The sequence below is a fragment of the Cladophialophora immunda genome (genome assembly GCF_000835495.1).
Source record: "Cladophialophora immunda strain CBS 83496 unplaced genomic scaffold supercont1.1, whole genome shotgun sequence".
Taxonomy (NCBI): domain Eukaryota; kingdom Fungi; phylum Ascomycota; class Eurotiomycetes; order Chaetothyriales; family Herpotrichiellaceae; genus Cladophialophora; species Cladophialophora immunda.
Window position 1 is genome coordinate 1,802,520 of NW_015622541.1, and position 14,696 is coordinate 1,817,215.

At 53.5% G+C, this 14,696-nt stretch overlaps 5 protein-coding genes across 5 annotated transcripts; 3 read left to right on the forward strand and 2 right to left on the reverse strand.

Moving 5' to 3' along the window:
- Positions 1-1,503: 1,503 nt before the first annotated feature.
- PV07_00515 (uncharacterized protein) lies at positions 1,504-1,926 on the forward strand (the record flags this gene model as incomplete). The annotated part of the gene is made up of 1 exon (XM_016386975.1): positions 1,504-1,926. One exon carries the CDS (start codon positions 1,504-1,506, stop codon positions 1,918-1,920), a length of 417 nt encoding a protein of 138 aa, XP_016253903.1. The 3' UTR covers positions 1,921-1,926.
- A 4,279-nt stretch (positions 1,927-6,205) lies between these two features.
- PV07_00516 (uncharacterized protein) lies at positions 6,206-7,487 on the reverse strand. Its single transcript, XM_016386976.1, has 2 exons — positions 7,467-7,487; positions 6,206-7,385 (listed from the first exon to the last, which is right to left on the reverse strand). Exon 2 carries the CDS (start codon positions 6,680-6,682, stop codon positions 6,305-6,307), a length of 378 nt encoding a protein of 125 aa, XP_016253904.1. The 5' UTR covers positions 6,683-7,385; positions 7,467-7,487; the 3' UTR covers positions 6,206-6,304.
- A 1,120-nt stretch (positions 7,488-8,607) lies between these two features.
- On the forward strand, positions 8,608-10,021 carry PV07_00517 (uncharacterized protein). Its single transcript, XM_016386977.1, has one exon. The coding sequence runs from the start codon at positions 8,992-8,994 to the stop codon at positions 9,814-9,816; it is 825 nt and encodes a 274-aa protein (XP_016253905.1). The 5' UTR covers positions 8,608-8,991; the 3' UTR covers positions 9,817-10,021.
- A 434-nt stretch (positions 10,022-10,455) lies between these two features.
- PV07_00518 (uncharacterized protein) lies at positions 10,456-11,110 on the forward strand (the record flags this gene model as incomplete). Its single annotated transcript, XM_016386978.1, has 2 exons — positions 10,456-10,861; positions 10,920-11,110. 2 exons carry the CDS (start codon positions 10,456-10,458, stop codon positions 11,108-11,110), a joined length of 597 nt encoding a protein of 198 aa, XP_016253906.1.
- A 1,255-nt stretch (positions 11,111-12,365) lies between these two features.
- On the reverse strand, positions 12,366-14,672 carry PV07_00519 (uncharacterized protein; the record flags this gene model as incomplete). Its single annotated transcript, XM_016386979.1, has 1 exon — positions 12,366-14,672. One exon carries the CDS (start codon positions 14,670-14,672, stop codon positions 12,366-12,368), a length of 2,307 nt encoding a protein of 768 aa, XP_016253907.1.
- Between the last annotated feature and the right edge of the window lie 24 nt (positions 14,673-14,696).

Here is a 14,696-nt window from a genome sequence, read left to right on the forward strand (position 1 = left end):
TAGCTGTTGCCTGGGAGCCCAAGTCTCACAGTGGGATTGCTATGGATGCCTCGTTTCAGACGCAGGAAGCAGCGCGCTGGACTGGTGGATGGCAATCTCGCTCGGAAGCTCAGTCATGAGGCTAACGGGGGCTAGTGAGGCTCCCCGACACCCAGGGGTGCCATCTCATCCGTCCAGACACTGCGACGCGTCGTACGCCTCTGCGAGGCACCACGCTATACCGGCACTTTCACGCTCGCGGGGAACGGGAGTGACGTCTCTGACAGCCTCGAGAATTTAACGCACGAGCACCATTGGCACATTTCAGCGATTTCAAAGAAGTTCGAGGGACGTGATCAAGCAAATCTTGATTGTTTGGATGCATCCGAGACTCATTCTGTGGCGACGGTCTGTTGGTGATTCTTCTTGCGGGACGTGCAGCCAAAGTCCTGGACTTCTCTGCCCGCAATTGCCCTGGACGGAGATTCCATCGTCGCCGTTCTTCTCACCGCGACCTGGCTCTCCTGTGGCTTCCGACCAGCCTTTGAATGGTTTGGGTCAGGAAATGTCCCTTCCTGGTCTTTCCCACTCGTATTTGCACTAATGCCAGCCTTGAGCAGGGCCTGGGGTTCGGTACGTGAAGCATGGCAACCGCGAGCGAGTCCCCTATTCTCGATGGTGTGGAAATCGCAGTGCTTCCCAGCCCCTTTTCTGTTGCGATGGCTTTGCATGTGGCAGCACCCTTTTCTCCTGTTCTCTGCGCAGTAAGTGTCTTGTTGCAATGCTCATCATCTCTGTTTGATCGATCCTTTTGAGTTCTTTGAAGAGCAGCCGAAGTTGTCACTTGGTTTCTCCGTTGCTACCGGACCGTCTTCACCCACCTTCTTCCCATCTGCAGCTCGAGACGTTGCACTCATGGCTGTGAATATCTATGTTCCTCCCAGCCTACACAGCCGACAGCCAGTTACCGTGAATGTTTTTATAACCAACGTTGAAAATGATCAAGGAGCAGCAACGCAGCCGCCTAGTCCATTTCCACCCGGAATCCATCATCCTGATCCTGCCCGAAAACACCTCGTTCAAGACGTTTCAAACCCCACCTCGCCGCCACCTCTCAGAAGGGATCTTGCTGTTGCTGTAAACTCCTCGGGGAGTTTCAGAAATCTTTTCGGCCGGGGGCTGGTATCATCTGCGAGATGGAAACAATGGCATCAAAGAGCTCATTACCTAAACTTGAGAAGAGGCTTCCCGCACGGACTTTTCTTCAAGTCACAAGTGGCAAGGCCAAGTGAGCGGCATTGTAGCGCCTGCGGGGGGAAATGGTTTCATAAGGCTGCGGAGCAAAATACTGCTGCCAATTGCCATCTTGCTTGTGATACAAAAGCGAGCGAAACCTCCGCTCTAGATTTCCAAAGTCGCTGCTGCCGCGGTTCGACTGATCATCTTGCACAACCCGGGAGCCATGGAGGATTTATCGAACCCCCCAAGTGTGTGGCATCCGTCCTCCCAGTGCGACAACCTTCCATGGCCGGCAATAATCCCCGAGTGCGTCGGTACAGAACTCTCGAGCTGATTGTGCGGATGCCCAACGGCGGAGAGGACCCTTTCTTCGCAACAATGGACACTGGCGCCGACCTCAGCCTAATGACTTTAGCTGCAGCCAAGGTGCTGGGGTATGAACCCAGTGACCGAAACAGTGGCACTGTGTTGACAGGCATGGAAGGGCATAAGGCTATCTCCTTAGGGACGGTTCAGATCCCGTTCAAGCTCCGGTGCGATAGCAAAGAACGATCGAGCGAGTTCCATGTTGTGCACGACCTGGCTGGACACAAAGCCCTTCTGGGCGTGCAGCTGATCATGGAGCTGGATCACCTTCCTCGACCTCCTTGTCAGAAATGCGAGGATGCCGTACTCAGTAGCGCCTCGCCCCGACCGGTGTAGGGGGGGAATGGATCATGTGTGCCGTTGGAGGGCACCACTCTGTCTGAGCCGATTGTCTGGGTTAGTGACGTGGCAAGGGAGACCCCTTCACAACGGGGCGTTTGGCGCGCTGTACAAATGAGGCTTGTTCATATAATCGATAGAATTTGATTCGAAAAAGTCCCTTCACCGATACTTTCGTATGAGACTCCTCGACACCAATTGAGACCTTTATTGGCCAGCACCTCTGCTCCCAGGGGATATCGACGAATGATGGTCGGGCCCCGACCTCCCGGGCAGAGCTCCATTGCCCGTGCTGCCTGGCGTTGTCGTGGCTCAATAGACCTGATCATGTTAGGCACGTATGAAGTCGCTCCCACACTCCTTTGTCGCTGCACAGGACTTTGCTGCTGTGCCACCCCAGTCGGCTTCACGCTTCCACTGGATAGGTCCGTCGCCAGAGGTCCGTCTTCTGGTTGCCTTGTCGATGGGATCCTTGCTTTCCGGGCACCTCGCATAGAAAGGGGACCGCAGTTCCTCTCTGCTCAGGCCCTCGACAGCGGCTGCCGTAGCTTTCCCTGATTCTTCCCTGCGAAACGCCAGATTAGATAGAGAGTCTTCCGTCATGGACGCACCCAAACAGCCAGCGGCCAAATGCGATAGCATCCCCCAAGATGGTGGCGAACAACAACACGGGTTGGAGAAGCTCGACGGGGAGGATCGCGAGCCGATCATGATCCTCGACCATTCTATGCGGTGGCGACCTATGCAAGCATCGGTAGATTGTAGCCTGCCTCGTCACCGAATCGATCTTCAGACATTGAGACAGGTCCATGGTCAGCATGTGAAGTTCTCCCCGGACGAACACTCTCACCCAGGTTTGGCTGGTAGCTGCATTGGCACGTTCAATCTAAGGGTTGAGTCGCACGCCAGTGCCGATGGCTTCAGAGAGGTTTTCTGCATAGTCAAGGACGAGGACCGGGGAGTGGTCCTGACCAGGTCGTTGAAGGTAAAGGCCGACCAGGCGTCGATCTTCCCTATTGGGAACTGGGGCGGTGTGAGCACCAAAGGTTCGTCAAACTTTCCACGGTCTCACCTTCTGGCTCCTCGCTCACTGTCCACAGAACAAAAGCGCCTCCAGAAAGAAGCGAGAGAACGAGCAAAGAAGAGAGAAAAGGAGAAGAGTAAGGAGAAGGACGAGGCCCAACGTGAGAAAGACAAGGAGATCAGAGGGGAGCCTTCGACGCAGCAATCGACGTCTTGAGAGGGTCGGCGCAACACAGTTCTCTTTGAGCCTCGAAGGCAGCCTGCACAGCCTGTTTTGGGAGGAAAACAACGGCCACTTGGCCGGATCAAGAAACACCAGATCTTATGACCTTTTTCTCACAGTGTCGTTATCTAATTGGAGTTATGTATATGCATCAGAGGGAAAAAGAGAGTCGAGCAGAGAACTCATCCTAACCATTATGGCGGTGAGAGGGAAGAAAAAAAAGGGAAGGCCAATGAGCGACGTCGAGTATCTTTTCCATCACGTGCGTTTTGTTGTGGTAGATTCGCAAAATGTGACAGCAATAATAATCGGCCGCAGAGGCCAATCACTTGGAAAGAATATTTGAGAGTCGTCACAACGATTAATTTCTGCCCGTGGTGTGAAAAGAGAGAGAGAGAGAGAGAGGGTCGTCCAATGCCGTGAGTGTCTGTGTCACGGTGACGGTGACGGTGACGGGGCTGGGGGATTTCCAGGGGTTTTCAGCCTCGTGGCATGTGCGGCCCACAAATCCTTTGCCGCCCACGCATCTCCTCTTCTACTCGACCAACTTGGTCAATCACTTAGTTCTCTGACAAAGTGGTCTCACACAGGAGAAATGGGACTTCTTCATGCAGCCTGGTCCGGGCTTCAAGGAACGGTAACACAGATCCGTCACAAATTTCTCGTAACCGGGACAGCCTGTCCCTTTTCACTGCTAAGTCGAAGGCCGCGATAGTTCCTTATACCTGCCCCGACCTTGAGCTGTACGTGGTATTCACCGGTGGTATGGCGAGCCCATACTCAATATGGAGCACAAGCACGTCTCTGCTTGGATGCGGGACGATACTAGCTTGAATTCCGAAGGATAGAATTCCTTGTCGACTACTTTCGCGAATTGTGAGGGAGGGTTCCTATGAAAGCCCTGGGCATGTTGCGCCCTCGGCTAGTTGGACGTGTAACTTACTGGGATATCCCCGTCGCCTGGATCCCTCCTCGTTTTTATCCAAGTTCCTCACCGTACCATCCTTCACAGTGACAGCAGGCCACGGCGCCTATATTGTCAGGAACATGCCTACCTTGGACTCCTTCTTTGTTGTTGAAATTCGCCTTATTAACGGTCGCGGATCTCGGTTGCATTTCGACGTGTACATCCCCATGTCACATCTCCGTGGGTCATTGCGGCGGCTCACTAGGCTTTGGCTTCGGCTGCTCACAGGACGTCGTACCCATAGTGAATGGGCCACAAAACGCCCACCGGAAAATAGCCAGAGCACCCAGGCCTCTCACCCACCGCTTTGTCTGGGTGTGATTCAGTAAGTCAATGCCCAACGGGGTCTGCAACCATTTATTCTACGTGGGTAGAATCGGGCCCTAATCTCCAGGCACCGCAACGCATGGAACTGTCGACAATAACCACCCACCAGCACAAACCTAACGTTAGAACGGGTTTTGTCGGCCATGTCATATATTCGATCCTCGATCCCTAAATGCCCACCCACTCTTTACGACACAAATACCTAAGTATCTCATCGTAAGGTCAAGTAGGAGCGACCTTTCTAGGCATGTTACGCGACGAGTTGGACCTCGTGCTGCCCGAGCGGCCTCGCTGGGCCTGCCTTTGTGCCTGGCCTGGCCTGGACTGAGCTAAGTAATCCAGCTGACTATCAGCTAGTAGGGCTGGTACCCAGCGGCCGAAAGAGCCAGCTACCTGGGTACCTCCCTACGTTGTTAGGTCTTCATCTTACGGGCTGCCCTGGGACGTTAGCTGCGCTGTAATTACTATCCTCGCAACTTTACGCCGCTTAGGGATCCCTGGAGGTCCTTCCTTATCCGTAATACCTACCTACCTACCTAGGCAATAACAAATTTCTTGTCTTAGTCGAAAAAGAAAAAAGAGAAAAAAAAAACATTGATACTTGTGCGTGTTTCTTCTTCTACATAACTACATGTCTACATGTCCATTTCTCGCCCCTAGTACGGAGTATTGTTATTACTTTCGCCCAGAAAGGGCCTTTTTCAGAAAATTAGGATCCGATGTCCGTGTAAGTCAATGATTTTTTTTTTCGGGCTAGATAGTTTGTTTTTCGTATCACGATCATGCGTGCATGTACCAAATCTAGATGTCCTTGGTAAATTGGCCCTTTAAGATCTGATGTGCCGTTGGAACGAAGAGGACCCTCCAAAGCCCAAAACAAATCATAAACTTTGACTCAGAGTAGGGAGAAGAGAAACAGGAAAGAGGAATTAGTCCGTACCGTGTCGAGATAGATACAGCAACTGGACTTCAGAATCACAGGGCAGAGACGGGAACAAAAATGGAATGCGACGGGATAGGAATTTACCCTCAAAGCAGAAACGATCAAGATTTATCAGTAGATCTCATCGTTTGAAGAACGAGCAACAACCTGGACGACCTTCATCGGACTGATGTAGGATCTAACAAGCGCATGATACACACTCGGGGTGTGTTCATGCTCCAACTGACAGCCACCTCTCTACCAGTCTCTCTATCTCGAGCTCCACCACATAAGGACTGGCGCCGGCACGTCCACGTAGCAATTCCTCCTCTTCTAACAGACGCAGCCCGTATTATTGGAGATGAAAACAATCAAGACGGCAGTGAACGTGGCCGTGGCGACAAAAGAGTCGATCCTGCGCGGCACGCCGACGCACGCGAGGGCGACGCTGAAGAGGAAGCTGAAGAGCACGATGGTGCCCAGGCGCGCCCGCTCGTTGTCGATCACGAATAAGGCCGAGACCGAGAGCGTCGGCAGGGTGCCGGCGAGGAAGGTGGTGACGGCGGTGACGCCCCTCGCGATTTCCCGCCGCGGGTACTGGACCAGCTCGGTCGGCGCGGCGGCCGCCCAGTCCTCGTCCAGGGGCTCGGGGTTGTAGCGCCGCTGGCCGAAGCGCTTGTGGATGACCTTTGTGAGCAGCCACTCGAGCGCCGAGGAGAGCAGGTCTCGGTCCCCCTCCTGCTCCGTCAGGGATGTGAGGTCGTACTCCTTTTTCTTGGTCCAGGTCCGCAGCTCGCGGCCGTGCAGAAAGTAGTGTGGCCCGGGAGGGGTCATCAGCGCCTCTCGGAGGCACGCGAGGCTCGGCTGGTGGACGGCAGGCAGGTCGTAGAGTTTGCGGGTTTGGAGGAGCAAGTCATCTTCAAGCACCACAGCAACCGGAAAAAGTCAGCAGCGACCCCAAAAAGCAACGGGCTGGTTTGAAGGAGGTCAACAAAAACCACGTGCTGTATTCTGGGAGGAGACGACAAATCTCCCGCATCAGCCCCCTCTGTACTTTTGAGCCGTCAGAGTCGCTCGTGGAATTGAGCATCGCTCCAAAGCTGAAGGCGAACCGCTGTCGTTCAGGGTCGCCGGAGTTTCGATCTTCTTTGATCGCGAGGATGAGTCGGGCCTCTTTTTCAGCCAGTTCAGCCTGCTTGAACAGTAACGCGCGGTAGTTCAGGATCTTGAATGTCCGGAAGATGGCAAATTCAGAATATTGGGCCATGTTCGAGGACAAGTGGTCGTAACCCTCCATTTTGGAATGCGTCGCCGAACGCGCAGCAGGGATGGGAAGACATGGCGGCGAGAAGGCTGTCGAGCAAGAGCACCGCCATCATATCAAGGACAGCTGGGCGCCGCCGGCAGGATCGGCCTCATGCTTTTTTCTGTGCTGTCCTTCATGTTGCTGCCTGACTTGATGCAGCCATTGCCTGGGATAGATGGTAGGCCAAAGGGGGAGAGAAGAGGAGGACGGGCAGCTGACAAGAGGAGGGTAGGGCGGGCTCGGTTGGCAAGCATGGATCGCTTCGGACGAGCGGCGGTAGGTGAGATTCCACACTAATGCATCGACGCACGAACCGGTGTTCGCATGAACAGGAGTGGTTTCCTGCAGTTAGTGACTAGTAGGTGGACGGCTGCATGTCTGCAAGTCACAGCGAAGGCCATTCAGCCAGTATTGGAGAGGAGGAGAAGGTGCAGAGGCGACCGGGCGTTTGATAGGGCCAAGTTGAGCAGACAAGGCCCATTATATTTCAACGCTGCAAACGCCACGATTGAGCCGTCCAGGGATGCTGCGTCTGTCTCGGTCTTAGAGGCAGCATATAAAGGGACGCCAGCTTCCCCCATCCAGTCTGTATGCATGCGCAATTTTCTGACCCTCTTCACTTTCGGCCAACACTGCACCAATGTCTGATGCGGCCGTCTCCGATCCAACCTCGCTCTCCGCCCTCCATCACGACCTGGCGTTTTCCCCGACGGCATTAGGCTTCAATAATTGGAGATGTTTCCGCTTAAAAGCGCTGGATGTGGATGTCACTGACCTCGGAGAGGAAGGTCGAAAAAGGGCTTGATTTCGATCGAGGAAACTCAATCTCTGCGAAGATAAGCCGGATCGTTGAATGATAACTGGACAGGTTTGCGCTGATTCTGCGTCTCTGCTTTCCTTCTTTCCTTGAATCTTCTGGATCTTCGAGTGCCTCGGCGAGAGGAGAAGCCTTCGAGCTAGGCACTGGTCGGCTCACGTGACGCACATTGGACGATGGGCCAAAATGTCGACGATATAGGGTGCAAAGAGCAAACATACCATAACCAAGACGTTAGCGGGCTGTCCAGCGCCGGATCAGCCGGACGGCATCCGTGGAAAGGGCCGTCCCTCGTGCGTGCGTCTTGTTCACTGTCTGAGCCATGCACGGCCATGCACGTTTTTTCGGCATTTCCCCAAACTCACCTCCCAAGTCGTTCTCACGTGATCAGATACGTTGCAATTCGACGACTGCCACAAGTTCATCGAGAGCCGTTCGATGGACACTCGCAGACTCTCATTGTTGGTGTTTGGATGCATGCGCGGCTGGCTACCCACCTGAAGCAATGGAAACTGACTGTGGCAGACTCGATTTGAAGGAAAGAGGAGTACGTATGGCCCTATCGACACCGCTGGTGGTCGCCCCAACTGGCTAACCTCACGCTAAACAGCAACCGTCGGCACCGCAACGGAGACCCGGAAACCCCTGGGGTTGATGGGCCCGGCAAGGAGCTCTAAACCCTACCCAGCCCTAAGCCTGGCATCGAGCTGGGGCCTGCTGGGGGCTGGCAGGGCGAAGTCCCGAAGGACCAGCATCGATATACTTCGAATGCTCTTCTCGAGGCATTGGGCAGACAACATGCGCTCTGTCCGGTATGAGAATGTGACTGTGAAGCTGCGTCTTGTCTCCCTTTCGACACAAGTCAAAGCTATGCATTCACATAGGTCCCCTTAGTGACTCGAACCTGCGCCATCGGTTTCGAGTATGCATCCGTCGTGGTGATGGTGTTTCTCACGGCCTTTGCGCCCAGCTGCATGAGTCTGCGAGACCATCAGCGCTGTTTGTCCTCCGTGCAGCTTTTAGACCCCGGAGAGGCCAGCCCGTCGACATCGCCGCGCCAGCACCCGCCAGTCACCTGCAGCGACGACCCATTCCCTTCCACGCGTCAGCTGTTGGCCAGCTCAACGAGGCTCGGGTTGTCTCCTCTTCCTGTTCCATTGGCTGCGCGTTGCCCATTCTGGAATCTCCCTCACCGTCCTCGCACATTCTGGTGGCCGTTCTTTTTGCCAAAACTCTCAAGTTGATTTCAACCCCTCGAGCCTGTCCTTGCGCGCGAATCTTTCACTGTTGCACACTCTCCCTTCAGCGTGACCTGCACCGCAAAGCAAGCCAACTTCGATTGGCCAAACCTCTGAATATACCGTCGTTTTGAAATACCACACTCCACCTCGTTGCCGTGTGAAAAAAGAGCTGGAAGCGATCGTCCTGAACAAAGTCGCGTCACAATCCACGGGCACACGTGAGGCTTCCGTTAGCCGATACCATGGGCCTCCGCAGAGTAAAAGGAACAAGTGACATACGCCGTGCCTTCTCTTCAATGTCTCCCCATGGGATTGGAGAGGATAGAAGAACAGAGCAGCAAGGGATATCAGCCGGCGGGCGAAATGAAAACACCAGAGAGCTTCATGATGCTATCAGATGGGCACATAAAGGCTTCGGAGCCTCCTTGCCAATAAGCGAGCAAATGTGTCGTCCTGGGATGTGTAATCAACCAGTCGGTGCGAGATATCCCTCAAATAGGAGCATGGGAGAAACTGGGACTTCACGCTCAGCCTCGTCGGCCGTGTCTGCAGACAACCTGCACCTTGTGCCCTCAGAGGCGCAGACACGTGTCACGCAGGATTTCAAGCTTGCACACATCCCTACGTCTGCGGTGGAGGGCGACACCACGGTCTCGTTGTCTTTGGGCTCTCGAGTGTCAGGCGGGAAGACCACCAAGTCCTCTTTCCGAGTCCCGCTCTTCTACTTCGACGTCCGGGGAAGGGACCGCTCTTTCACCGCCATGCTGGATACAGGAGCTGCAGTCACGGTGGCCCGAGTGTCGGTTGCAAGGCGAGGAAATGTGTCCACCCAAAAGATAGATCCCCCAGAGCCGCTGTGTTCAGCGTTCGGTGGGCAGCCTATATTCTGCTATGAATTTGCGCGGCTGGAACTGCATCGGCACTGTGAACCAAACATATCTCGATGTATCAAGGTCTATCTCCTGGAAGATAATATTCTCCGATTTGCTGATGCTTATATGGCCCCCGAAGATGCTGAGAGTCTCGGGTGGGCAAACTTTTGGCGGCGTTTCGGACGGAGAGAGTGACGCCAGAGGTGACCGGTCAAGGAGGATATTCTTTCATAGGTTGTGGTCCTCGCATCATGGGCATTGCTGCTGCCTCATTCTTCACGGATTTGCAGGGGTTGACTGGAATTGCTTTCTTGTTCACTACACACCATCAGAAAAACAGAACGCCCGAATAAAAGTTTGATTCAAGACACTGACACTGCTCACCGACAATGTTTGCCTAGATCGTCGCCTTCCATAGCTGGCCGCAGAACGGGCCCCCCCTTTTCTGAAATGAAGGACGAGGAAGATTCGTAATGGTCAATGGACAAGGATGGCTGACCGCTTTGAACAGCTCATTGAAGCCTAAGGTGGTTGGCCAGTACACGTGCCGACGTGACAGCTACGTGCCCGAAGCCTGTCATGAGCCGCATCGCGCCTGCTGCAGTGCAACCCAATTGGACTTGGGGACGTTCGCTGAGTGGTGGCTTTGTTCGAGGAATGCTTGTGTTTCGTTCATCTTCGATCCGACGACAGGCGGTGACGGATGAGGAGAGCCCTTGAGTATATAAAGTCCGATAGACCTGTGTTCGACTTGTCAGTTTCTCTTCTCCCTTCATATCTTCAATATCTTGTGTCCAAGACTCCATTGTTTGTGCTCAGAAGCGTCCCCAAGTCATGTCCGGAATGACCACGTCCCTTCTTCCCCATGGCCCTCATGGCCTTCTCGACGAGCCCATCTTGGAAGTCTATGCCCACCCTCAGGGTCAACGATGTTATTTGCCCATGCCCGTGGTGTGTGACGAAAATGCGGATTGCTGCACAATCACCTCTTCGCTCTACATAAGATATCGGCTGGACTTGACCTCGCATCGGGTCGAGGACAGCCATTCATGCCGTCACGCGTCGTGCTGCGCCAGAGTGGAATTGACCCTCAACCGAGACTGCATCACGTATATGCTTGCTTTCTGTGTCCTCAAAGGCAGCGAGATGCTCGCCGTCATGACTGGAAGAGAAGACTGCTGGTCACAACCTCCTCCGAGAACCAAAGACATGGCCGCCCTAGTCATGTTACGGTCCGAAGGTGAGCCGCCTCTTTGATACATGCTCATGAAAAAATGGTCAATGACGACAGATCTCAGAAGAAGGAGAAAAGATCCGACAGAACCAGGTGCTGGGGGAGGTGATAATGCAGGCAGAATGCGAAGAGGAGAACATGCTCATAGCCAGAGAGTATCAGCAAATCACGGAGAGAGACCGAGCTCGACGAGAACAGCAACAGCAACAGCAGCAGCAACAAACTCAGCAGGCTCAGCCACAGGCTGGACAGTAGACAGCCTGCTATAGCAGGGACGGAGATCGTGGAGGGAGGGAGCGAGCGAGGCGCAGTTGTATGAGCGGCGACTTGTCCATTCGGGCCTTTTGCTTGTTGCTTAGTCTGATCATTTGTGGGACTTACATGTTATGTCACAAGAGATACGCCTCAAGTACGTGTTCGGTCGTGATAGATCCTCCCAGTTAGTCCTGACCCTAAATCGTTTTTCTCTCGCCTCCACCATCTCCTTGACATGCTGCTGTGGCCTCCACTCGTCTCTTGGCGTCAATGGCTGCAGACAAGTAAGCGCGGTCGAACGATGCAATAGCCGTGGCAATTTTATGCTGGGGACCCGTTACGTGCTTGGATGGGAAGTGGAAGTAGCAATGGTTATGAAGGGCCAGGCAAATATGCGGTCAAGGCAAACGGGCCTTACAGGTACTGGTATCGTCCTTGCGCGACCCAGTCTCTTGCCAGCGACTCAGAGCTTGACACGCGGACCGACCGGCCCTCAAGCAAGTTATCTGAGTTTGCGCGGCGATTCACGCATATCGCAGACTTGCCGTGGTTCGTGTATTGTTATTGTTGTTGTTGAAGCCATAAAACATGGTTGGGCGAGAGACACATCAGGGCAAAGGGGCGGTCAGCCTCGTCAAGCTGATTGATTGATCGAATCCATCGCCCGACGACGGCCACCCCACCAAACACGGGCTCGTGTAGTCTTCGAAGGTTGCCTTGGAAGTGCATGCGCCCTGACGAGTGGTTGAACCTATGCACGGTGAAATGGGGAATGCGAACCTATACAACGTACTGGAGGCACACGAACGATGGAACCTGGCCGTTGCGAGCAACAGGAGTGCGAATACTAGTGAGATGAACTTCCATCACAACTAACTATTCGATCAAAGGATGTCCAAGTACCATTCTGGCACTCCCGGGTCTACTTGATCCACATCTCGCTCCTACGTTTTCGCGTCCCGAGTTCTCTTGAAACTGGATCCAATTGACGTGACCACGCATCTCGGAGGAATAGTTATGCTGGCAATATATGCTTTGCCAGGAATGATGCCGCGTTCCTGGTCGAATCCAGAGTCCCGAGTCCCGAGTAGTTGTGAAACTGTGGAATCGAACACCTTTTCTCCATAATAACACCCGTCCTTTGAGACCTTTTCACGTCCTTACTCCGCTGTCGCAAGCACAATGACAGAACTTGCATCGAGCCAGAATACCCATCTGAGCTACGCTCAAGTTAGGACTTCCTGGGTCCTCGGAGTCACCGCTTACTCGGTAGTTGATCGACGCGATTGAAATTTACGTTGCAGTGGGTGGCCACAGCTTCTCGAAACTCCTTCAACAAAGCCTCTTGATCGGTAATAGAGTTCGCCGGTAAGATAACCTGGATAGGCCCGTCTGCTTGTAGTCTCATCTCCTTGCTTGCGTGCAAAAAGGTGCTCAAGCTCCGTTTCAGGATATCCTCTCGAATTTTCAGGAGCCTCTTGGCCTCGATCTCAGGTTGCACCTGGTATGTTAAATCCATCCAATCTGTAAAGCCACGATGCGTAAGCGCCGGCAAATCCGGCCGCGCAGTCAGATCCAGCGTAGGTACATATTGATGTTCAATGTCGAATGTCCTCCACAAGCGTGAGATCGAGGAAGTTCTGTAGTCCATCACCATGTTCCAAGGATAGATGTCGCCTGGCACCAGGAAATCTTGGTAGAAACGTTGCATCTTGTAGGTGTCGATAACGATGCTCTGCTTTGGTTCCCATTCTTCAATCATGTAGTCTGCAACATTACGAAGCATCTTTCGACAAGCAGTGGACAAGACTTCGCTATCCCGGAACCTAGGTCTTCGTTCCAGAGAAAGATTTATTCCTTCTCGAGAGGTAATTGACTCTAACTCTTCGATATCTTCAGTCCCTGGCAGCGTACCTTGGTCAACACCTTGGTCAACAGTTTGCGTCGCTGCAGTCTCCTCTCCTGGTAAAGATATATCGTCTAGTTCTCCCATTCTGGAGTCGACACCATTAGCTCTCTGGACGTCAGATCGTAGGTCGCCCTCATCGCTACCTTCTTCATAGCCCGTCGAGCGAGGTAAGCTGATTAAAGCCATCGACTCAAGGTGCCAGGCGATGTGGTGTTGTAACTTCCCTGAGTCTGGGACCTCTCCGAGGCAGAAAGGACACGTGCGGCCTGAGACATTTGAGCCTGTTGCACGAGCGGCAATGATTTCAGGAGTCAGCATGGACTCAGCCTCATCCGTGTGGGATAGGTGAACATGGTTGCGGAAGCCCTCCAGTGTTGCGTATTCCTCTTCGGGATGTTCCAAGCAGGTCCAGACCTTGTTGTGGACAAGCATTTCGTGTGTTGTCCAGTCAGCCCAGGAGTCATAAAGCTGGTCGCCCGTATCACATATTGGATAAGTGCAGCAATAGGGTTTTAAGTCGTGAATGAGATGCGCTTTCCAACCGGCACCACTTTGATAGCGATCCGGACACAGGTTGAAGCAGAATGGACACTCGAAATAGGGACGCTTTGGCAAGCCCTCTGGCATGGAAGGCCACATCGCTTTTTCGCCGGCCGGTCCTCTAACAGAAGGAGATCGAGATATATCGGAAGCTACCGATTTTCGTTCACTGAGGTCAATCTGATCCCTCCTAACCCTTGTGACACTGGAAGGGATCGACTCCGGCCGGAGATTCCGGTTCGCGTCAACGATCGCCTCCAACTCTGCCTCTTGTACTTGCGCTGGCTTTCTGGATTCTTCCGCTTGAGATAGAGCTTGCTGTGGTTCTTGCTCCTGCTCAGCGAGCAGGGCAGCTCGCATGCTTCTCTCATGCCGTGCACGCCAGTACGCGAACTGTTGCCTTCGTCTACTGTTCGCTCTTGCCAATCGTTGAATTAAACACAAATCATCAACGCTTAAAGCAATCTCTTCTTCGCTATCCACAAAGCCATCAAAATCTTGCTTTCGGAGATGGATGAAGACGTCAGCCACGCGCAGAAGCTCAATGTCGATCAGCCGGGCGACAATTTCTTTTCGGCCCTCGGATGGGAAAGTACTGTATATATTGCGGCGCCCTTGAGCAGATCTTGTGGAATGATTGCGTAATGTTCGTGCGAGTCGAAAAAGGCGATGGACAATGTCTGTGAGAGACAGAGTTCGAGCGAGAGCCTCAGGAAGATCCTCCTCTTCCTCTGAATCTGTATCTTGTTCGCCAATTGCCTCAACAAAAACGTGTTCGGTTGTTATCGCGTTGGGCAACAGGCTCGGGCTGGCGGTTAAGTTGGAAGGATCGCTGTGATCGATCAGCTGCTGGATGGCCTGTAGTTGCTCGCTCAAGTCGGTCAACAAATCTTTCACCAGCTCCATGGCTTCTGGCACATCCTGTAGGCGGTACTCTAATGAAGCATGCCCATGATCGAATACTCCTAGATTCACGGCCCAAAGCATGAAGTTCTGCTGAGCATCGCGGAGATCCTGTCGAAGGACGACATCAAGCGCTTGGAATGAGGAACGCTCAACCAGCTGCTTGAACGCCGTCCTCGCCTGTGCAGCATGGTCCGGGAGTTGAAACATGCTTGACGTACTATCAGCAAACGA